Source organism: Manis pentadactyla, chromosome 10, assembly GCF_030020395.1.
Source record: "Manis pentadactyla isolate mManPen7 chromosome 10, mManPen7.hap1, whole genome shotgun sequence".
NCBI lineage: Eukaryota > Metazoa > Chordata > Mammalia > Pholidota > Manidae > Manis > Manis pentadactyla.
Window position 1 is genome coordinate 125,214,619 of NC_080028.1, and position 22,517 is coordinate 125,237,135.

Here is a 22,517-nt window from a genome sequence, read left to right on the forward strand (position 1 = left end):
GGGCGGCGGGGGCGGGGCGCGGGGAGCCAGCCGGGATGCCGCCGCCGCGGCGGGACCGGTCCGGGTCCGGGTGGCGCTCCACGAGTGCGGATAGCAGGGCGGCCCGGGGCGCGGCGGCTGCAGAGAGAGCTCACTGAGTGCCCTCCCGCCATGTCCAGGAAGAAGACCCCCAAAGGCAAGGGGGCCAGCGCTCCCGCTGCCTCCGCGCTGCCCGCAGCCAATGGGCCCCGGCCGGCTCTCCCCGGGACTGCGCGCTCCGGCCCCGGAACGCCGCACAACGCGCCCCCGCAGCCCGGCCGGCCCTCGGTTGGCAGCGGCGGCGACTTCTACGACGTCGCCTTCAAGGTGAGCCGCCCCCACACCCCACACGAGCGCAGCAGGTGGCCTCCGGGCCGAGCAAAGCGGGGACGGGGTCCGGGAAGGTGTGCCGTGCCCTGCGGACCCCCGGCGCAGAGCCGGCGCAAGCAGCACCACGCAGCTGTCACTGCTGACACGGTGCATCGCGCACACACACAGCTGTCAGACCCAGGTTCAGGATGCCCAGCGTCTGGCAAGGCCTGCCCCCCGGCCCCTGCCCCCAGCTGGCAGGACCGACAAGGGGTCCCGCGTAAGTCAGAGCTTGGCAGGTGCCCTCTGCCTGCTCCCTAATGCTCCCGCCCCCACTCTCATCGTTTCCCATATGCTACCTTCCCTCACCCAGAGGGGCTGCGGGTCTCCTCTTTTTTTAGCGGGGGTGATGGGGGAGGACTAAGAAGGGATTTGCCAGTCGGGTGGGGAGCAGACAGGCAGGAGCTTGTGCATTGAGGGAGGGCCAGCAGGCCCATCCCTGGCTTCGGAGCCTTTGGTAGCAGGCTGGCGAAGGCGGAGGGCAGGGGGTGGGCAGCTGCCTGACTGCTCCTCCCCGTCCACGGACCTGGCCTGGGCCCCTCCTTCACCAAGATCTGACCCTCATGTGGCAAAGTGCTCCATAGTCTTGTTGGGATTAGGAGAAGCCCCCTGGTGTAGAGGCCCCCACAGGCTTCTCAGGAGGTCCCCAGCCACCAACCCCCAGGCTCTGCTCCCCACCAATTCCAAATACTCCCTTTCCAGATCAAGCACGGTGTCCCGGGCCCTAGACGGAGACAGCCAACCCCCACTCCCTACTGATGGAGATGGGGCACTGTTCAGGAAAGAAGGCCGGAACCTTCTAGAGGTGGCAGCTGGAGGCCTAGGCCAGCGGGACCATCGCTGCCGTCTCCCCCAGTCCCTGCTGGGCCCGCAGGGTTCTCCCTACTTCTGCCTCTCACCCACAGCCCCTCTACCAGGCAGGGGAAGACCAGGCATCCTCCGGGGAGGCCAGCACCGCAGTCCCCTCTGCCCCTGACAGCTCTGACTTTCCTGCTTGTCCCAGGTCATGCTGGTGGGGGACTCAGGAGTGGGGAAGACCTGCCTGCTTGTGCGCTTCAAGGATGGGGCTTTCCTGGCAGGGACCTTCATCTCCACCGTGGGCATCGACTTCAGGGTGAGAGTGTCCTGAGCACCGACCTGGCCCAGCCATGCCCTGGGTGCCCAACACCAGCTGGGTTCTCACCGCACCCCTGGGCAGCTGGCCCTCCAGTATCCCCATGGCACTGACAGGCTCACGAGGGAGAGCTCCTGACGGAACCACCTGGCTCCCGGGGTCAGGGTGGTTGAGGTGGACGCCATAACCACCAAGTTGCCAGCTCCCAACACCCAAGGGTCCTGGACACAGGTGGTGGCTGCATCTGACTGAAGCAGACAGACATGGCAGCCCTGTTCCTTTAGCTGTATCCTGGACCGCAGGGGAAGTGGGCGTTGGTGCCCCCAGGGTGGTGGCCATCAGGAGGAACTCAAATCCCACGTCCCCCTGGGAGGCCAGTGCCACTGCCCTACTGTAGAGGGGCCGAGGGGCCGGACTGACCTACAGGACAGGTAGTGGTGGTGGAGGACACCCCGTTCCAGAGCTCGAAAAGGCCCCTGCCCTGGGGTGAGGATGCTCATGAAAAGATGCTCCCATCTGGCTGCTCCCCCACCAGAGCCCTCTCACAATCCGCCCCTCCCCTGCGGGGCTGTGTCCCAGGGTGCTTCTGGGGGCATGCCCTTGGACTTTGGCTCCCCTCCATGAACCCCACACGTGGGGTTAGCAGGGAATGATGCGGGCCACAGACTTAAGCTTGTGGGTCTTTGGCATCAGAGTGCCCCACCTCTGCCCACCAGTCTAAACTCTGCATGCCAAGGTGCTGTGTGTTCTCAGCAAATCCCAAATTTGCATTTTTCTCACCCTTTAATTAGACCCAATTGTCTGAAGGCTGGAAGGCAGGCCCATCCTGGAGACAGGAAAGGGGGTCTCCATCCAGCCTGGGGAGCCATTCTTTACCCTGGAGGGGGTGGGGCATGTCCCCTCAAGTCCTCTGGGATGAGGTAAGGATGGAGGTGCCAGAAGTGGTGGCTGGGGCCCAGGCAGGCCATTCTTTGTTTTGTCCCACATTCCCCTTCTCACCTCCCTCTTGGCTCTGGGGCAGGTGGTGAGGGAGGTGAGGTGTTTGGTTCACACCCTTGTTCAGGGTGCCAGGGAAGGCGGTGTCCTCCCCAGCCACCTTCCAGTCCAGCAGATGGCTGGGCTTGGTTTCCCGGAGCCCCAGAAGCGCCCTAACGGCAGGAGCTTGGGAGGAGGGAGGTGGTGGCTTTCCAGCTGCCAGGGGCCTCAGCTAGAGGTTCCCAGCAGATGGGAACTGGCACTGGTCTCTCTGCCTCCAGTAGAGGGCTGGGAGGGCCCAGCTGATGAGCATCACCAGCCAGCACACCCATTATGAGCACCTGCTGCTTACCAGGCACTGTTCTGTGTTCTGTGGGTGCTGCATTGGGCACTGTCCTCAGGAGCTGCTGTCCTAGCAGAGAGGTTTTTAAAAGAAATGCTTTTGTCCTCACTGGACCAGACAAGAGTTCTCAGTGCTCTGCTCATAAGAGCTCAGTCACTGGAGCAGTCTTGATGGGTACCCTGGCTCTGTGGATGGGGAAACCAAGGTAGTGTTAGTAATGGGCCTGTAGTCACACCACGGGTGATTTCAGGTAAGTTATGCAAGTGGTAAGCAAGAAGAGCTGTCTGTACAGAACCGTGAAAAGTGCTGGTGGCCTGCAGGTGGGGGAAGGGGGCAGAGCCGGAGCACAGGGACAGGCATGCAGGTGAGGCCAGCTGGGCCTGCCACCAGGGAGCGGAGGGGCTGGGCTTGAGAGGAAATGGGGGAGGGGAGGGCCAGAGCAGCAGGACTCAGTTGACTGGCTGGGGTGGTAGCAAGGGGCCCTGGTGGGCAAGAACCTGCAAGTCCATCAGGATGGCCATCTGGGCTGAGCAGAGGGCCTGGGCACCTGCCGTGTATGGTCACTAGGAAGGACTCATCAGGGAGAGAGCTGTGTGTACCCCCAGGACTTGAATTTAAATCCTGCAGGTAGAGGGAGATGAGGTGGTCAGGTAAGACCAGGCAGTGGACAGAGCCCAGAAAACTGAGGGGCAGAGGGGTAAGCATGAATTCAGGGGCATGCCAGAGGCCCCTCTGTCTCAGGCTCAGTACTGGCTTGGCACTGCCTGCCTCCCTCCCACCTTGGGAGCCCCCACCAGGGTAACTGCTGCTAGGAATGAAGTGGGCACTGAGCCCTCGCTGGTTGTGTTTCAGAACAAAGTTCTGGACGTGGATGGCATGAAGGTGAAGATGCAGGTGAGAGGTTGCAGATGGTTAATTGAGGGTAAGGGTCGCCTGGGAGAGACAGGGCAGCCGTGACCCTGGACTGTACCTGTTGCTGCAGATCTGGGACACAGCTGGCCAGGAGCGTTTCCGCAGTGTCACTCACGCCTACTACCGTGACGCACATGGTGAGCTGCTGTACATGGGGTGCCAGCTCCAGGGAGTCGGGATGTGCTCTGCGGGTGCCCTGCCCCCTCAGCTTCTGCTTGGGGGGGCCCTTGTGTGAGAGGGACAGGAAGCATGCAGGGTGTAGATGACAGGGAGCTGCTGTGAGCCCGAGGTTCTCCCTCTGCCCCCAGCACTGCTGCTGCTATATGATGTCACCAACAAGGCCTCCTTCGACAACATCCAGGTCAGTGGCTTCCCTCCTGGGGTTGTGGGGACGCAGGCCACGCGAGGGTCTGACCACATCCCCAGACTCGCTCAGGCACAGGTGGCCTCAGGGTCCTGGACGGTTCAGAGGACCTTGACAGCAGGAAGGGGAAAGACAACCCCTCTGGGCTCCTGGTGGCCCAAGAGTGGTGGCTCAGGTTGAGCAGAGCTGAAGGGAGCCTGGGTGACTTTCCAGCCTCAACAGCTCAACACCTTGGGTAAGGCACCTGTCAGGGCACCTGGGGAGACCATCCTGTTATCCAGAGGCCAACAGGCACTGTGGGGTGTGGCCTGCAAGGGTAAGGGGTGCAGGGAGCACCAGCCTCCAGCCTGGCCTCAGCTTCCCCCACCAGGCCTGGCTGGCTGAGATCCAGGAGTACGCCCAGCACGACGTGGTGCTCATGCTGCTCGGCAACAAGGTGAGCACCCCAGCCTGTCTTCTCCATCCTGGCTGGGTGGCAGGGGTTCAGGTGTGGGCCAGCTCTCAGTAAGACCCCTGTGCCAGGTGGACTCTGCTCAGGAGCGTGTGGTCAAGAGGGAAGATGGGGAGAAGCTAGCCAAGGTGAGTTACCATGGGGAGGCTGGCCAGGCAACACCCCAGGGGCCGCAGGCCTAGGCTGTCCCCGCCACACTGCCATGGGCTGACAGCAGCTGTTCGCAGGAGTATGGGCTGCCCTTCATGGAGACAAGCGCCAAAACAGGGCTCAATGTGGACCTGGCCTTCACAGCCATAGCAAAGTAAGTCCTGCAGTCACCAGGAAGACCCCCAAACCCAGGGTCTGAATCCCCTTGTTGGGGGCAGACCACCTTATTCCAGTCACCCTACCCCACAGGGAGTTGCAGCAGCGCTCCATGAAGGCCCCCAGTGGGGCTTGCTTCCAGCTGCATGACTATGTCAAGAGGGAGCGCCGAGGGGCCTCGTGCTGCAGACCCTGAACCTGCCAGGCTTGACTGTCCGCAGGTCCCTGACTTTTGCCACCCAGTAGCCAATCACAGGGTGTGTTTCCAGGGCTCTCAGGCTGAGCCTGCCCTTACTTTGTCCTGGAAGACACTCTAAGAACCTGTCTCAACAAACAGGCTTCAGGCAGCCAGCAGGTCTGCGGCTCCCCTTTCACCTGCTGCTGCCTGAGGGCCTGGCCCCCAGGGCCTTCAGAGAAGTAGATCTTCTGTAGACTTTGTCAGGCACACCCGGCTTCAAGGCTGGGCCCTTGTGCTGGCACCACACATACAGTGCCTAACCCCCCCCCAGAAAGCCATGTCTTCAGCTGCCCTGCATGGCACAGGGGCCTTCACTGGCAGTCACTGCCAGCTTTTGTGCCCCAAGGACCAGGGCTGCCTGCTCCCAGCCCACACTAAGGGGCTCTGGTTTAAACAGCAGAGTCTACATAACACAGTACCTTGGAGGATGCCAACGCCATTGCTTTGAATAAATCACAGAATTTGCCAGGGAAACTAGGATTGCTGGCCCACAACTGACTGAGGCTTGTGCTTGTCAAGGTCAGGCCTGGGGTTGGTAGTGTGCTCCACCTTGTACTAAAATCAAGTCAGCTTTTAGTTCAAAACCTTTGTTTCATTCTTAGTGAATAAAGTTGTGCTTTCTGGAGTGCTTGTCTCTTCCGTTGAGAGAAACTACTCTTTTGGGCCCTCAGTTCCTCAGTATGGCCCAAGACCCAACATCAGTACCAAGAAGATGGCACTGCCCCTCCTCCACCAACACATAACCAAGCTGGCAGAGAAAGAATCGCAAGGCTGTTTGGAACCCCAACACTGTCGAGGACACGCGGGAACCTAGGTGGTTAAAAACCAAAACACGAACGACAAGAAGCGGCTCTCAGTGAGGAATCAGAGCTCATGACCCACCCCAGAGCAAAGGCACAAAAAACGATCATTTTTTTGGCCTTAACAAGGAAAAACGGAGGCAGTTCCGATGGGAAGGAAATCACGGCTGTGAGCTTTCATCTTCATGCCTCTTCCACTTCCCAGCACGGCCCGGCATCAGTCACTCTTTTGGGGTGGGAACGGCGTGTGAAAATAAAGACGCTTGGGCTCCACTCAACTCCCCATCTTTGGTTTTATTACTAAGCACTTCACATGCAGACATGACTCCTACCTCACCACCAGGCCCCCGGACCGATGCGGAGTTACGTTCAGGGTCTTCAGCAGGGTCACCGATGGCCCTAAAGGTCAGAAAGCGCCGAAAATGTAGACAGGTGGCCACTCCCCGCCCCCTTCCCCACTTTGGGCAAAGTACTTCATCCACAGCTCCCCTGGTCAAGGTAGTGAACCCTGAAGCCTCAGTCTTGCCAAGTAATCAAACTGCATATGCAGTTTTCATACGAGGTGTCAGAAAGCAATTCATCATTGGGTCGGAGCTTCATCGGGAAAACTAGGTATGGCCCAGTCTTACCTGTAGGGAGATGTCCGTCTGCGGGTTCGCACTCGCCTAAGAACTAGAGGGGGGATATGAAACATGCACAAGAGGAGCCCGGGCCGAGTCCGGACCCAGGGCTAGCGGCCTGCGGGTTTGAGCCACCTCCTCAGCGCTCCGTACGTCCCCGGACGGTGGCGCACAACGCCCACACAGCCACATAACCGCCCTTTCGTCTCAATCCCGAAAGAACGAGCGCTTGCGATTCTCCAGCCTTTATAGAAACTGACCCATGACTGCGATTGGGCAATCCTGGCGGAAGTACCACCCCCTCGCCTCTGATTCGCTCCGCTCTCTACTTTCCGTGGTTTTCACCAATCGTACCGTGATATTTCTTTAGGGGACACACCCAGACCCCCCACATCAGGAGCTCCTCCCTTTTGCCGAGGCCTTTGAAAAGCTGAGTGACGGAAGCACATAGCCAATCAGACTCCTATGTAAAATAGAGTGCCTCTGAAGCCGCCAATTCTGCCCCGCGTCGTTGAGCCACCGGAAGTCGTATTTCTGAAGAGCCCTCCCCCTCCCCGAGGCGGCCGCCCTGGCCCCGAGAGCCGGAGAACTACAAGTCCCGGCGGGCTTCGCGCCTGAGAGCTTCCGGCTCGCGCTTCCAGCCTCTTTCCTGGCCAGAGGCCGAGGGGGCACCATGAAGCGGGAGGGTGGCGGTGCCGCTCCCGGGCGGCCGCGGCCGGGTGAGTGTCCGTGCGGCGCGCCCGGACGGGTGCTCGCGCCTCGGGGCCGCTGGGAGGGGAGGGCGCGGCGGGGTGGGCTTGGGAGGCGGGTCGGGGGCTCGCGTCGGTCCGCCCCCTTGCCTGTCAGCGGGCCCGCAGCCCGCTCCGTTCCTCCGTTCTCCCTTCTTCAGTCATGCCTTGTTCCGGCGCGTGTTGGGCGCCGGAGACTGCGGAGAGTGCACCCAGTTCTCGTGGCCTCTTTTCGTGCAGCGTTTCTCAATCTCGCCACTGTTGACACTACACGAGCGTCACTCTCTGCTGCGCCGTGTGCGATGTTGAGCAGCATTCCTGGTCTCCACCCACTATATACCAATTACCTCCCCCACCCCCGTGGTGACAACTCAAAATGTCTACAGACGTTGTCAAACGTTTCCTGGGGGACATAACCCTCCACCTTGAGAACCGGTGATCTGGGGGCGTGGGGTGCGGGGTGGACTGACAACACAAAGTCATGATCACTTGTGATAGGTGGTAGGAGAGAAAGAAACAGGGCGCTGAGACAGAGAGAGTCCTGGGAGCCTGAAAGGCTGGGTGTGGAATGCGGGGGGGCGGGGCTGCAGCAGGCAGCCTGTCCTGGTAAGTTGCTCAAAGAGCATGCCTGGCAGAGGGAGCAAGATGTGCAAAGGCCTGGAGTGAGGGAGGGCTGGCGTGCATGAATGAGAACTGGCCGAGTGGTGAGAGGCTGAGGCCGGATGGTGCAGGGCGGCAGGGACTGTATTGTGCTTCAGGGCAGGCTGCTGGAGGACTCTGGGCACAGGATAGCCGGCGTCAGGTTCACTTCTAGTAAAGAGCCTCTGGTCCAGGACTGGGGATGGACTGTGGGGTTCACTGTGAGGATCAGAGAGTGAGGACCCAGATTCCCCGTTGAGTCTGGCTATCTTGAGCCAGGCCAGAGCGTTGAGTCTGGTGCCCTGCTGGACCACCTCCCCTGTGCTGGGGGTGGTGAGGGATGGAATTCCACCCTATTCTGCTTAGAGCTCTGGGCTGCCTAGCCTGTCTGTCCACCCTTTTCCCCATCCCTCAAATCCGACCATGGGCACACAGGCCTCTCTCCTGGGGGCTGCCTCCCCTCCGGCCCCTGCCAAGCATATGGCCTCCCTCTTCCTCATTCCTTCTCTTTGGGCCTCTCCCTTCCCACGCTCCTTCCCTGAAGGCCTCTGTGGCAAGCACTAACTCTCTGTCATAAACCCCCACTTTCACTGCCCCAGGTAGTCACGTTTCTCTGTAGAAGCCCAGTCCCCTGTACCTCAAGGTTCCTACATCCTACAGCTGTACCATCTCCAGGAAGCCAGAGCTTCCCTCTGAGGGAGCAGGGATATGGCAGCCTGGCCGAGGGAGGTAGCCGAGGAGGAGGGGCCCAACCCAGGGGGTCCCTGTGGAGTAACTCTCACTGTGGCTGTGCGTCACTATCTTTCTGGAAACAAATGGAAAAGATCAGGGTCTTCAGTATTGACTTAGGTGGGATAGGAACCCACAGAAAAGTGCCTTTGGCAGGCGGAATGGAGCTTAGCAGTACCCCCAGCCCACTGTCTGCCTCCCCTACCTGGCTCCTAGCTGCCCCAGGGTTAGACTTACGTTTAGCCATCACCACGTTCCATCTCTCCAGCATAGTCCTGGCATGCAGTGGGTATGAACCTTGGCCAACTGGCTAGACAAAAGCATGAACAGTTTGGGAAATGGGAGAAGTTGCACTTGAAGGGTCTGAGCTGGCTGGGAGGCTCCAGGCAGCCTGGACACTGTGATTTGGCTGCTCCCTGGCATGGCTTGGCACTGGGCTGGTTTACGCGCACAGTGGAGCTCCCTGGTTTGCTGGCAGCAATGGAGGAGGCAGAAGGAACAGAGCTGTAGTAAGATTTGGCGTGACCTCTAACAGGCTGTATCAGCCTCTGTTTTCAGTTCTCAAAGGGGAGCTGCTGTCGGCGGAGGCTTCACTTATGACTCATGCATTGTCTCATCTCTCACGATTCTTTCTAGATGTGGGTATATTCACTCCATTTTATGGGTGAGAAATCTGAGGCCCAGGAGGGCAAGCAGTGTGCCCAGAGTCACACAGCTGTTAGGTGGCGAAGGTGGAATTTACATACAGGTGTGAGTCCGGCATCTGTGGCTTTGGCCATGATGCTGTTCTGTCTCTGTAACACACCTGGAGGGCTCAGTGTCAGCACGGGAGTGAAGTGCCAGCACATGCCCAGCCCTGGAAGGTGTCAGCAGGATGTGACTTGCTCTGAACCTGGGTCCCCACCAGCCTCACTGGTGGGTGGCCATCGGAGACTTCACCAGGCCCTCTGGCTGGCTCATGCAGGAGCGACCCTCAGAAGAGGGCTCACCAGCTCCTTGACTCTCAGCAGGTGCCCACAGTGTTGTCCGTGCACTGGCCCTGGGGCAGAAGAGATGTGGCTGCTCTGGAAGAGCATGGAGTCAGGTGCAGAAGACAAAGGAGGAAGTGGGTGCTAAAGTCACAGCAGACCAGGCACTCAGCCGCTCAGGCAGGAAGACGTGGACTGCCTGGAAGCCTGGTTGGGGGTGAACCAATCCCAGGAGCACCTAGAGAGGGGCATCCAGGTGTAAGGAGCAGCCCTGCAGAAACCAGGACACAAGGGCTGTACCAAAGCGGCTGGTGGGGCTACGGCCTGGGCTGGATGGTGAAGTGGGCGGGGCAGGACTCTGCCCTCTGTGTCTGCCGCACCTTCAGACTCAGATCTGGCCCAGGGACTATACGTATGCTTCCCAGCTTCAGCAAGGAAGCGAGAAAGAGGAAGCCAGGGAAACAGAAGCCACACGGAGGGTGAGGAGAAGACAGCGGGGGCCTGGAGGTATAGCAGTGCTTTGGGACCAAGGCCCACACTGTGTCCATGAGTTTAGACCTGCTGATATAGACAGCCAGGGACATGCTTCCCGGTTCTGTGCCTGCTCCCAGGGCCTGGCTAGGCCCAGTGTTGGAGGGGGCATGTGGGCAGAAAAAAGTGACCCCTGCAGCTGGGCACTGAGATATGCCACCTCTTCCCAGAATGTTCTCTTCCTGCTCTGGATCTCACCCCTTCCTGCAGGAAGCCCTCTGGACATCCCCCAGGCTGGGCCAGGGCCCTACCCCATACATACTTTTGTGTGGGAGAGAAAGGACAGGGAGATGAGGCTGGCCACAAGCGGCAAGCTGGGAAGTGAAGGCATTCCCCTTGCCAAGTGGGGGTAAAACCGGGCCAGCCAACCAGAAGGGACCCTGTCCCTCCAGCAGAGGGGCCCATGGACACTGGAGAGACTGCAGCTGAATAGGAAAGGCAGCGAGGGCTGGGTGAGGGGTGCAGGAGTGCAGAGCCCTGGGGAGAGGAGAGCACAGGAGGCATCCAGGTGGGCAGCCTCCAGGTCTGTGTGGAGTCGAGGCTGTGAGTGCAGAGAGGATGGGAGGTGAGGGCAGGGCTGGGCTGCATGCTGGGAAACAAGGGGGGTTGGGCAGACTTCAGACCAGGGCCTGCTGAGGTGCTGAGGGGGTCCCCGATGTCACTCCTGCCCATTTGGGATGGAGAGAGCATGCTAAGGGGACGTCAGCGGACAGCTCAGGGAAGTGTGTGTGGCTTTGCTGTGGCAACCAGGCCTGTTTCTATAGAGTTTGGCAGCTGGGCCTGGACTTGGGCCAGGGGACCTGGGGTTAGGTGGTGACCCAGGAGCTGGGCCTGGATCTCTGGCCCATGTCCAGCCAGCCACTGATGGCTCTGTGACAGGTGGGGCTGAGGTGTCTGAGCCACCGGTGTGCCTCCCTGGGGCAGTGACTGCTAGTGTAGCCTGACAGGTGTCCGGGGTGTGCCTGCCTCCTCGCTGGCTTGCTGTTCTGGGGATCTCACCCTGCCCGCTGCCTGGGGTTGCTGGAGAAGGTGCCCGGAGATGGAGCTTGGCCCTGGTGGGGGTCTGCATCTGATTACCCCACTGCCCCCACTCCAGTGTGCCCAGTCTGGGCTGCCCACTCCACTGGCTGCTGACCACAGGGCCCAAGTCACATTTGACCCCACTGTGAATGCTTCCCTAGGAAAAGAGGGGAGCCCAGCAGATTCCAGTAGGTCCCCTGCAGGGGATGAGCTGGGGAAGGCTTCCTGTCCTCCCTCCCGGGCTGCCCAGACAAGGGGGTGGGGTGCTTCCCTGAAGGGGGCAGGGGCATTACCGGCAGATCTCTGGTTCCTCACTGGGCAGTGAGCACACGGACATGATCAGCCACGAGCCCCAGGCCTGACTCCAGGCTCAGGCAAGGCAGCTGAGGGGCTCTAGGTGGGCTGCTCCCGCACAGACCCTGAGCACCCGGGTGCCACTCTGCCACCAGCCTTTCCTGGGGCAGACAACCCATTCCCATCAGGACCTGAGGTCTGTTCTCGTTAAGGGGCCTGATCCCCGGGTCCCGCCCCTGGGCTCTGCTGAGTGAGGCACGTGGAACAGGTAAGGTGGGGACTTGGCAGGGAGGGCAGTGGGAGCGTAGGGAGAGCCCCTGCTCACCGGCCCCGCCCAGGTGTTCCCACCTGCTGGGCTGTGGCTTTTCCATTTGGGAGAGGCCAGGCTCCTGAGTAGGTGAGGATTCTTGCTCTGGCAGCTTCCTGCCCACCTAGGAGCCTCAGGCCTGCTGTGGGGTGGGGAAGAGGCCTTTCCAGGACGGCTGGGCGCTGGAGGTGCAGGGCTGTGCTGTCCTGTTTACAGGGTTTTTGGCCTGCAGGGCCCAAGGATACCAGGGAAGATTGTTACTGCAAAATGCAGTCCCCAGGAGATGGGGCTGAAGGCCTCTTGCTCAATTCTGTGATGCTCTGGGCGGGGCCCACACATGGGTGCTGGACTGCAGCCTTGGTCCTGTCCACCCTGGGTCCCTGGTTGCTGTCCTCCCTCCCTCGCTCAGCAGGGTGCACAGGTGTCTCATGCATTCCCCACCGGGCTGTGTGTGGAGGCTGCGGGCCTGCCTGTCTTTGGCCGCCTGGGGACTTCCCAGCCATCCGAGTTGCATGTCGCCCTGCAAGCCCTGCGTGCCTTTCTGTTTACCTCACCCTAGAGCCAAAGAGAACCGGCTACCTGCTCTCTGACTGCAGCAGCAGGCGTAGTGCACAGGACCCGTGGGGCTGGTGGGTTGGCGGTGGTCCTGGGGGGTGTGCCTGCTGAGATGCTGGCCGCCCAGGTGCAGGTGCTGCTTGCTGGGGCCACCAGCTGGCCTCTCGGCCCTGGGAGCTGGCGGTGGAGGTAGGACATGGATGGTAAAAGCTAGGTCAGTGCAGACAGTGGGCTCCCAGTGTGCCCAGTGGTGCCGAGGCAGGAGCCATCCTTGGGCTTCCTGAAAGGGCAGAGCCTTTCACACTGCCCTCCCGTCCTGGGGCACTTCTGTGCGGGCTGTCTGGGCCTGGCCTGGCCAGGGGTGCCCTTACCACATGCAGGGGAGCCTGCATAGCATGGAGGCCAGCAGCTGCACTGAAGGTGGGGGTCTGGACACGCCATTTTCACACCTCTGCCGAGGGCCTGCTGCCCACTCTCAGGAGCCTCTGCTGCTCCATGCGCACAGGTCACCCCACCAGAGCCCGGTCTGGGGCACTCGGTCAAGCCCCTTGAGTCACAGCGGGGGAGATGTGGGTACGAGAGGGAGGCTTTGGCCAAGTGCTCAGGACCACCTTCCTCTAGCTGGCCCGACAGGGCACTTGGAGGCCCCCTGGGAGTGCTTGTAGTGAGGGCACCCCACTGGGGCCTGAGCCTTGAAGGCTGAGGGTGGCCCTGCAGGTGGCATTTGAAGGGGCAGGCGGGGAGAGAAGGATGAGGAGACAGGAGGGGCAGCAGACAGCTCCGGAGCACAGTGTGGGAGCACAGCCCCTTCCCGCAGACCTGAGGGCTGGGCTGGAGGACCCCTGGGCGGAACCCGTCCACACTGCATGGCTGTGGTGTATCTATGAGGTGGACATCACGAGATGGCTCATGTCAGGAGGGCCTCCAGGAAGGTGCTGTACTCACATCAGGTGAGGCAAAGAGCATCTCCTGCCTTCTCCACAGCCCTTCTACCTGGAGCTCTTCTCAGTCCTGGGGGGCCCCCAGCCTGCCACACCTCCCTGAGGGCTTCACAGTGCACACCCTGAAGGTTGGGCTGGGCAGCATGCATGAGCCCCTGGTGTGGCCTCCTGCCTCCTGGAGGGCTGCCTGGGGGTTTCCTGAGGTGGAGGGCTAGAAGGGGGCCAGTGGCAGCAGTCCTGGGAGCATGGCCTTCCTCCTCGCGGGGAGCCCACCTTCAAGATGGGCTCTCTCTCCACTCTAAACGTGGCCAACTGGGGGCCATGGCAGGTGACAGTGCTCCTGGCTGCAGACCGCTGAGGTCCTGGCATGGGGAAGCCTGCTCATGGGGTGCCTGCTGCCAGGACCTAGAGAGAGGGCCCTGTGTGGGCAGTGGAAGGGCTCCCCCAACCCCCGCCTGGCCTCTGTGAGCTGCTGCTGGGTCTCATCTCTTCCCTGGCCTGCAGGCCTTCCTCAGCCTGGCCAGTGCGCCACAGGCCCATCTCCCCTGCGGGGTGGGAGTCACTGGGGCCTCGGATGGTTCCTACCATGTCTTCTCCCTGCCATCCAGCCTCTGAACCCTGAGGCACACAGCCGGGGAGCAAGGGTATGTCCTTTGTTTCTGGGGAGGGTGACCTGCACAAGGTCAGTAGGCAGGCTTGTCTCTCTCCTCCCCACCCCAGAGGTGCTTTATCTGTGCAACAGGGCTTGAGGAGCTGGGCCTGTCATGCACCTGACAGCTTCTTGGCGTGGCCGGTGTCCCTCCATCCTGCAGATGGCTGGCCAGGGCCTGACCACGCCTGCCCTGGTGGGAAACAGGCACAGGGCTTGCTACTGCTGCGTGTGCCACACCACAGCGCAGCCTTGGCCCAGGAATATTCGTGGCCCAGGTGGGCTCGTGGCTGCGTATGCATACCCAGAGGGTCCGACAGAGCACAGCTGGGGGCTCTCCACCTTTTTGGTGGAGCTGGAGGGCTTTTCTGAAGGGCTAAGCCTTGAATAAAGGTAAAACTGAGTGCCAGCTGCCTGCCCAAACCAGGGGCCTCCTCCCTCCCTTGGGCTTACGCACCCCTGGGATGGGTGGGAGGGGAAGGGACTTGGCCTACGTGGACCCACTCTCATCGGTACCATGAGGTGGTGGAGGGGCGGAAGCACACCCTGTGGTGGCCTGGTCAGAGCAGACCAACCGATGGGGGCCTGGGCCGCCATCTCTAAAGCCCCTCCTTGTGCCCCACCCCCAGGAGACGCTGCCCAGGGACCCTGGATGCCTCTCTAGAGCATGAGCTCGGGCAGGGGCTCCCGCTACGACCGTTTCTCCGGGGGGCCCCCCAGCCTGGCTGCTCCAGACATCTCCAGTGGGGTAAGGGCCTGCCCTGTGCACACCCACAGAGCCCGGTCCCCAGCAGGGCTTCCAGCACATCCGCTCCTGCCAGGGTGCCTGGTGTGGTGGGCTCGTGGCTGCGTGTGCACCAGGGCATGTTAGTGTGAAAGCCTGTCAATGTGTGTCCACACGTGGGCCCATGTCCTCTCTGGGGGCTGAGGCTGAGTCTCATCCGTCCTCTCTCCAGACCAGAATGGAAACGACCTTCGGGCCTGCCTTTTCTGCCGTCACCACTATCACAAAAGGTGAGCCTGTGACCCCGGCCAGCTGGTGTCGGAGAGGCCATGCTGCTCCCGCACGACACCCCCACCCGGCCTCTCCGGCACCTCCACACACACCTGTCGCTTGTTGCAACAACCTGTAGCGCGTCCCTGACCAGGCTCCTGGCAGCCCCTGGGAGGTTGGGATGGGGCCTGTGTGGGACACGGCTGGGTGGTAGGAAGTACTCACGGGACTCTTCTCTGAGTCCGGCTCCACAGCCACAGCCCAGCACTGTGTTTGATGAGATTGGAGCCGGCACACCAGGCCCAGAGGCTCTGCCCCTACCTGGCCCATCTGCCAAGGGAGCCCAGCTCCTACCACAGGGCGTCAGGCTCCCCACACAGCCCACATGCACAGCGTTGGGCTCCCTTCTCTCTGCAGCTGATGGGACCAGCGCATACAAACACCGCAGGACGCCCTCCTCCTCCAGCACCCTGGCCTACTCCCCCCGGGACGAGGAGGATGTCATGGTAGGTCTGCCCCCTCCACCCTGGGGGCCGGGAGCCTGGAGGGGCTGAAGGTGTGGGTTAGCTGCAGGGTGTGCCCTGGGATGAAGTCAGCAGGTGGCAGTGAGCTGGGGAGGCAGGGCTGGCACATGTGGGTGCCCTGAGGCATGGGCAGCTGGGCTGCAGGTGCAGCCCCTGTGCACCAGGACAAGATGCAATTGGCTCCGTCTTTAGCGGTGTGTGAGCCACAAGGTTCAGTCAGTGGGTCACAAGATCAAATCCCCATTTTTAAAGCTCCTGCTGCTTCTGAGTAAACGACAAGTGGGTGAGCTGCCAGGTAGAGTGAGGAGGGCTGAGCAGGGGGTCCTGACGAGGGAGATAGGTGGGGAAAGATGGTGGTTCCAAGCTAGGGGGTCAGCAGAGGGAGCCCACTAGGCCTGTACTGACTGCTGCGGAGCCAGAGAGCTCCTGTCCCTGGCTCTGCGGGGCAAGGAAGGCACTTGGGGCAGTCAGAGCTGGCTGTCAGGGCCCACGTTGTGTGACCAGCATCAACCACGTTGTGAGACCACATTGGTGACAGGCTCTCCTTGCAGGGGCAATGACCCCTGACAGACTGCTGGTTCTCCTGCCTTCCCAGCCTCTCAGGACCAAAGGCCTCTCATGCTGGGCTTCCAGACCTTTGTTTCCTATGTAATAATAAGAAAAAAATGTTTCTAATTATTTGAACAAACACACTTGTGGGCTGGCGCAGCACTAGGCCCCCCCTAAACATGAGGTAAGTATGTCATGTCACAGTGCCGGCCTCCCTTCGACTCCGCTTGCCTCAGTCTCCACGGCCTCTGACCCACGGGCTGCTGGGGAGGGGACTGGTCTGGCCTCCCACAGTGGCTCCCATGGAGGCAGCAGGGTCCCAGACCAGCCAGGACGGAGTGTAGCTGTGGGCTGGGTGTGGATGTGGGAAGTTTATGGGTCATGACTGAGGCTTCTGGGTGGGAGGGGAGTGTGGGGAGCCGTGGTACCACAAGATCTCTTCTGGGGAGGAAGGGACGGTGCCCCCCAGCACGGGACTCCCCCGAATCCTCATCTTCGTTGGCCCTCCCTTCTGTACTTAGAAGCTTGGCGAGGGTTTGGTTGGGGTGTCCTGCCTTCCTGGGATCCCCACTGGCCGGGCCCAGTGTCGCAAGCCCCGTGGGCACCCGGAGCCCCCCAGCCTCCCCTGGTGGCCCCCAGTCCCCTTCCCTCCAGCAGTGCAGGGCTGCAGAGGCCCAGGATTGGCTGTTGGAGGTGCCCCCTCTGTGGCCCGCACTCCCTCACGGGAAGCAGGAAGCAGGCCGAGTGTGTCCTCCTGGAATTGAATAGCAGGAAGTCTCTCCACTTACACACAGAGGTTGGCAGACATGAGCCGGCGGCCCAGCGGCAGGGCCGGGGCCGCCGGGGGCCTGGGTGCTGCAGCGGCTCACTGAGCACTCGCCGTGGCCCCCGCGGGCTGGGTGAGGGTGCCGCCCGTGCGCCGGCCGGGCCGGTCTCCCACCGCCGACACCTGTCTCCCGCAGCCCCCGGTCAGCACTCCACGCCGCTCCGACTCGGCTGTCTCGGTCCGCTCCCTGCACTCGGAGTCCAGCATGTCCCTGCGCTCCACGTTCTCACTGCCCGAGGAGGAGGAGGAGCCGGTGGGTGCGCTGGCCAGGGGGCCCTGAGGACCCTCGCTGTGCCGTGGGCACAGCGAGGAGCTGGTGGGGCCTGGTCACGGCTGGTCCGCGTCGGGGACCCTGAGGCCAGACTGGGTTCCCGGGGCACGTTCTCCCCACTCCCACCCCGGGGGCTGCCCAGGGACCCCCTTCGGGCAGCGAAGGTGGCTGTGTGGGGCCCCGTGGCCTCCATCCCGTGGAGGAGGCGTGGGCATGCTGGAGGGGTCCTCCCTGCGTGGTCCCCTCGAGCGCAGCGGGCCCCTCCGTAGCCCTCCCTCTTGGGGCTCTCCCAGCGGAGGCGTTCCCTCCGTGGCCCGGGTCCCGCCCTCCACGCCCCGCCCGCCCTGCTTGGTCGCAGGAGCCGCTTGTGTTTGCCGAGCAGCCCTCGGTGAAGCTGTGCTGCCAGCTCTGCTGCGGTGTGTTTAAGGACCCCGTGATCACCACGTGTGGGGTGAGCCGCCCGGCGCCAGGGGCCCACTGCGGCGGGCGCGGGGGAGAGCGGCTCTGGCCACGCCCCAAGTCCGCCTCTTGTCTCCACAGCACACGTTCTGTCGAAGATGCGCGTTGAAGTCAGGTAGGGCCCTCCCAGACCCCGGCGGCCACTGTGTTCCCCAGCTTGGGGGGCTGTCCCTCCAGGGAGGTCCTGGCCTTCGCCCTCATCATGCGCACGGCGTCTCAGCCGTGGGCAGCAGCGGCCTCTGGGCACGCATTCGGGCCAGGCTCAAGACCCTAGTGGGCAGAGCAGTGGGACCCAGGCCTCGGCCTCCTGGGCTCAGCGCCCACTCTTTCTGGGGGAGGCTGCCCTTGCTGTCAGAGCTGCCTGGATCATGGTCCCGGGCCTAGAGCAGCTGGCCCCAGACCCCTGCCAGGCCCAGGGCAGGTTCCTGCCCACGTTCTCCCCAGCCCTCCTGGTGCGGCCCCAGACTCCCAGATCAGCTGAGAGGCCTCTTCATTACCTGCTATCCCAAAGATCATTCTTGGAGGCCCAGCCATGCACCCCTTCATGTTCCAGGCACCTTAAAGGGGCAGGTAGATGGTAGGATCAGGCTTCTAACAGAGGCTCCGCCACCCAGCCGGGGGGCTGCACTGGCTGTGCCTGACCAGCTGGTCACTAGGGAAGAGTTCTCCTTGTATGGCCGCGGGGAGAGCACAGCGGGGAGGGCTGTGGGGTCAGCATGCCCTCCCCCCAGAGAAGTGTCCCGTGGACAATGCCAAGCTGACAGTGGTGGTGAACAACATCGCGGTAGCTGAGCAGATCGGGGAGCTCTTCATCCACTGCAGGCACGGCTGTCGGGTGGCCGGGGGCGGGAAGCCCAGCGTCTTTGAGGTGGACCCACGAGGGTGCCCCTTCACCATCAAGCTCAGTGCGCGGAAGTAAGTGATCCCCCGGCCCCCACCTCGAGATGGTGCAGCTGGGGACTGAGCCCCGGCCCCCCGCCCCCAGGGAGCACGAGAGCAGCTGTGAGTACCGGCCTGTGCGGTGTCCAAACAACCCCAGTTGCCCGCCCCTCCTCAAGATGAACCTGGAGGCCCACCTCAAGGAGTGTGAGCACATCAAGTGTCCCCACTCCAAGTACGGGTGAGTGGGCGGGGGTGGGCATGCAGGGCCTCCCCGGGGTGGTGGCAGGGGTGGGTGGGCCTGGGCTGGCGTTCCCAGACCCTCCTTCACACCTTTGTTGAGATCCACCTGCGTGCTGGGCACTGGGGACACAGCCAGGGTCCCCTGGGAGGTGGACCTTAGCAAGAGCCACACCGTCAACTATGTAATTACACACTGAGGTACAGGTGTGAAGGAGAGAGCTGCTTGGCGCTGGGACGCAGAGGGAATGGAGCTGCTGTGGTCGGGGACTGAGTGAGCCAGGTGTAGCCCAGGCAGAGGGCGCAGGGCAGGGAGCCCGCACAGGGAGCTGAGAGCAGAGGGGAGACTGGTGGGGGAGAGGCGGGAGCTGACCATCAGGGTGGGGCGATGAGGGGTGTGTGGGAGCCCTTTCGAGTTTAGGGAGCGAGCACAGTGCCTACTCGCCCTGTGTACTGGTGTGGGCTGGGGCAGGGTGCATGAGGGCCTGCAGTGAGGAGGGATGACAGCCCATCTGCGGCACTGGGCACAGGGTGGGATTTAAGGCTCTTGGGGTCGGGTGGGGAGGGAGGGCCACACCAGGCAGGCAGGTGGGCAGGGTGGCTGACCTTACCCTGTAGGTGCACGTTCATCGGGAACCAGGACACATATGAGACGCACTTAGAGACATGCCGCTTCGAGGGCCTGAAGGAGTTCCTGCAACAGACGGATGACCGCTTCCACGAGATGCATGTGGCACTGGCCCAGAAGGACCAGGAGATCGCCTTCCTGCGCTCCATGCTGGGCAAGCTCTCAGAGAAGATCGACCAGCTGGAGAAGAGCCTGGAGCTCAAGTTCGGTGAGGGCCTGGCCCGGAGCGCGTTGGGGGTCAGCCCTTCCTCCTGGGCCGACACCCTCTTCCCGTCCCTCAGACGTCCTGGACGAAAACCAGAGCAAGCTGAGCGAGGACCTCATGGAGTTCCGGAGGGATGCGTCCATGCTGAACGTGAGTGGGCTGGACCTTGGGCGGGAGCCGATGCAGGGAGGTTAGGTGGTATGGGGACACATGACTGTCCCCTGGCTTGGCCCCAGCAGGAGGCTTGCCCCGCCCTGGTGAGCCCAGGCCTGGGGTCCGGGGCTTTGCAGCCAGAGCCACCACACTCTCCACTTTTGGCCTTGGCAGGATGAGCTGTCCCACATCAATGCACGGCTGAACATGGGCATCCTAGGATGTGAGTATGGGCTCACTGTTGCTCCCCCGCCCACCCCACCACCCCCAAGGCCCCAAAGTCCCTTACCAGCTCCTTCCATCTCTGCAGCCTATGACCCGCAGCAGATCTTCAAATGCAAAGGAACCTTTGTGGGCCACCAGGGCCCCGTCTGGTGTCTCTGTGTCTACTCCATGGGGGACCTGCTCTTTAGCGGCTCCTCTGACAAAACCATCAAGGTGGGTGGGTCCTGCCTGGGGGACTCTGCACAGCAGCATCTGCCAGTTCGTCTGCCCACAGGCAGGGCTCTTCCCCGAGGATGGCTTGCTTCCCCATTCTTGCCATGCTGTCCCCTGGCCCTGGGCTGACCCTGCTGGGGCTTGTCCTGACCCTGGTCCCCACAGGTGTGGGACACGTGTACCACGTACAAGTGCCAGAAGACGCTGGAGGGCCATGATGGCATTGTGCTGGCGCTCTGCATCCAAGGGTGAGCTCAGGTGCACGGGCACCCGCTGACCACAGGGCCCACTCGGAGGCAGGAACAGGGGACCCCAGGCAGCTGCCCTGTGCTGAGAGCTCAAGCCTGTCACTCAGGAAGCACTGCTCATGCACCAGCAGCGCTGCCAGGGGCAGCTGCCTCCCAGCTCGGCTGTCAGGTTCTTGCTGGGCAGGCACTCGGTAGGCCTCTGCTTCACAGTCCCCTTGCTGAGACAGGAAAACCGAGGCTGGGCAAGACAAGCACAGGTTTCTGGTGGCCACTGCTCCCTCAGCCTGGCAGGGTGTGTCAGCAAGAATGGGGGCTTCTCTCACCCCAACACCTTGGTTTGGCTTCCCCAGGTGCAAGCTCTACAGTGGCTCAGCAGACTGCACCATCATTGTGAGTGGGGCCGGCCACACCGTGTCGGGGAGCCCCAGGCACGCTGTGCCACTGGGGCCTGGGCTCAGGATGGCAGAGCTGGCACCTGAGGCTTCTGTCCTCCCTCCCTCCAGGTGTGGGACATCCAGAACCTACAGAAGGTGAATACCATCCGGGCCCATGACAACCCAGTGTGCACGTTGGTCTCCTCGCACAACATGCTCTTTAGTGGCTCCCTAAAGGCCATCAAGGTAGGCAAGGTGTTGTGTGTTCATGTGTGGGGCACCAGATGCCTGCCCGCCCACCCAGCTTGAACTCATGGCTGTCCCCAAAGGTCTGGGACATTGTGGGCACTGAGCTGAAGCTGAAGAAGGAGCTCACGGGCCTCAACCACTGGGTGCGGGCCCTGGTGGCCGCCCAGAGCTACCTGTACAGTGGCTCTTACCAGACAATCAAGGTATGTCTGTGCCAAAGTCCTTGGGGCAGGGCCCTGCTTGTGTCAGCACAGCCCAGGCCAGCTCCTGGGGGCCCCCATCTTCCCTGCCCCTACCCCACTGGGGCAGGGAGACCCTCACACACACCCTGGGTGGTGGGAGGGCTGCCCAGTGTCTGAGGCCCTGGAGGTGAGGTGCCAGGCCAGGAACCAAGTGACCAAGCTTGCCCATAGATCTGGGACATCCGGACCCTCGACTGCATCCATGTCCTGCAGACGTCTGGCGGCAGCGTCTACTCTATCGCCGTGACGAATCACCACATTGTCTGTGGCACCTATGAGAACCTCATCCACGTAAGGAGGGATGCCTCAGAGTAGGGCCTGACTCTGGGCTCCTGTCCTCTCCTTTCTGTGCCTCTGACCTGCCTGTACCTCTCCCTCAGGTGTGGGACATTGAGTCAAAGGAGCAGGTACGGACCCTGACGGGCCACGTTGGCACTGTGTATGCCCTGGCAGTCATCTCAACACCAGACCAGACCAAAGTCTTCAGCGCGTCCTATGATCGGTCCCTCAGGGTGTGTGCTGGCTTAGTGATGGGAGGCTCAGGGCATAGAGTCATGCCTGGGTGGGCCATCACATCCCATGTGCCCCTCCAGGTCTGGAGCATGGACAACATGATCTGTACGCAGACCCTGCTGCGTCACCAGGGCAGTGTGACTGCACTGGCTGTGTCCCGGGGCCGGCTCTTCTCGGGGGCTGTGGACAGCACTGTGAAGGTCAGTGCCTTGGCTCAGGCCACCCAAAGGGGCAGCACATGTGGAGCAGGCTGGGGATGCAGAGCTAGCACCCCTGGGCAAGTGGCAGTGGAGGGCTGGTATGGATGGCAGGTGGCACTGGGGCAGGGTGGCCAAAGGGGCACCTGAAACAGAGCCCTTCCTCTGCAGGTCTGGACTTGCTAGGAGGATCCAGGCTGGGTCTTGGTTTCCTCTGGGCCTGCCCTCGGCCTGTCCAAGCCAGGCTGGCCACATGAGTGTTCGTGGGGTCTCTGCCTGCCCTGTGGGGACAGGCAAGCAGGCTCAGCCATCCAGCAGTGCCCTCCCCACCCTGCGCCCAGCGAGCCTCCCTCTGCTTGGCCCTGTAATCATCACAGCCAAGATGGTGCCCAGCCCCTCTCCGGGTGTCAGGTACGACATTCGCCTGGCCCACACCTCCATCCCGCCCCGGAGGGACTGTGGGCCTTTTTACTCACTTTTTGTACTGTTTTTAGACTGTATATAGATTTGATTACTTCCTGACTGAAATAAAAGCTGCACAGACTGTGGCTGTGAGTGAGGACGGTCCTCGGTGTGCAGGAGTGGCCCGAGCGCCCTGGTGTGCAGACAGGAGCGGCAGTGGCAGGGAGGCTGGGGAGCAGCCAGAGAGGGGTTCCT

The 22,517-nt window shown here is 62.0% G+C and overlaps 2 protein-coding genes, 1 long non-coding RNA gene and 1 other non-coding gene across 12 annotated transcripts; 2 read left to right on the top strand and 2 right to left on the bottom strand.

Moving 5' to 3' along the window:
- Positions 1 to 6,013, top strand: RAB26 (RAB26, member RAS oncogene family). Of its 6 annotated transcripts, none has more exons than XM_036920526.2 (10): positions 1 to 345; positions 517 to 607; positions 1,391 to 1,501; positions 3,672 to 3,713; positions 3,802 to 3,868; positions 4,040 to 4,092; positions 4,466 to 4,531; positions 4,618 to 4,674; positions 4,774 to 4,850; positions 5,762 to 6,013. In XM_036920526.2, exons 1-10 carry the CDS (start codon positions 221 to 223, stop codon positions 5,910 to 5,912), a joined length of 840 nt encoding a protein of 279 aa, XP_036776421.1. In that variant the 5' UTR covers positions 1 to 220; the 3' UTR covers positions 5,913 to 6,013. The 6 variants fall into 6 exon arrangements, with proteins under 6 accessions (XP_036776421.1, XP_036776423.1, XP_036776426.1 ...); XM_036920528.2 differs by lacking the exon at positions 5,762 to 6,013 and adding an exon at positions 4,946 to 5,755; XM_036920531.2 differs by lacking the exon at positions 4,774 to 4,850.
- Positions 6,014 to 6,164: 151 nt separating this feature from the next.
- Positions 6,165 to 6,932, bottom strand: LOC118929918 (uncharacterized). The gene is made up of 2 exons (XR_005031798.2): positions 6,520 to 6,932; positions 6,165 to 6,289 (listed from the first exon to the last, which is right to left on the bottom strand). It is a non-coding gene; the product is annotated as an uncharacterized LOC118929918 (long non-coding RNA).
- Positions 6,402 to 6,479, bottom strand: LOC118929959 (small nucleolar RNA SNORD60). Its single transcript, XR_005031815.2, has one exon. It is a non-coding gene; the product is annotated as a small nucleolar RNA SNORD60 (small nucleolar RNA).
- A 156-nt stretch (positions 6,933 to 7,088) lies between the features above and the next one.
- TRAF7 (TNF receptor associated factor 7) lies at positions 7,089 to 22,408 on the top strand. 4 transcript variants are annotated; one of them, XM_036920525.2, is made up of 21 exons: positions 7,089 to 7,229; positions 14,501 to 14,619; positions 14,828 to 14,885; positions 15,283 to 15,371; positions 16,901 to 17,017; positions 17,394 to 17,486; positions 17,576 to 17,609; positions 18,226 to 18,409; positions 18,480 to 18,608; positions 19,232 to 19,449; positions 19,523 to 19,596; positions 19,774 to 19,822; positions 19,910 to 20,037; positions 20,203 to 20,285; positions 20,636 to 20,675; positions 20,789 to 20,905; positions 20,989 to 21,111; positions 21,322 to 21,441; positions 21,531 to 21,662; positions 21,744 to 21,863; positions 22,032 to 22,408. In XM_036920525.2, the coding sequence occupies exons 2-21, from the start codon at positions 14,539 to 14,541 to the stop codon at positions 22,044 to 22,046; spliced, it is 2,004 nt and encodes a 667-aa protein (XP_036776420.1). In that variant the 5' UTR covers positions 7,089 to 7,229; positions 14,501 to 14,538; the 3' UTR covers positions 22,047 to 22,408. The 4 variants fall into 4 exon arrangements, with proteins under 4 accessions (XP_036776420.1, XP_036776417.1, XP_036776419.1 ...); XM_036920522.2 differs by having other exon boundaries at positions 7,090 to 7,229; positions 18,480 to 18,614; XM_036920524.2 differs by lacking the exon at positions 7,089 to 7,229 and adding an exon at positions 11,585 to 11,687 and having other exon boundaries at positions 18,480 to 18,614.
- The last annotated feature ends 109 nt before the right edge of the window (positions 22,409 to 22,517 follow it).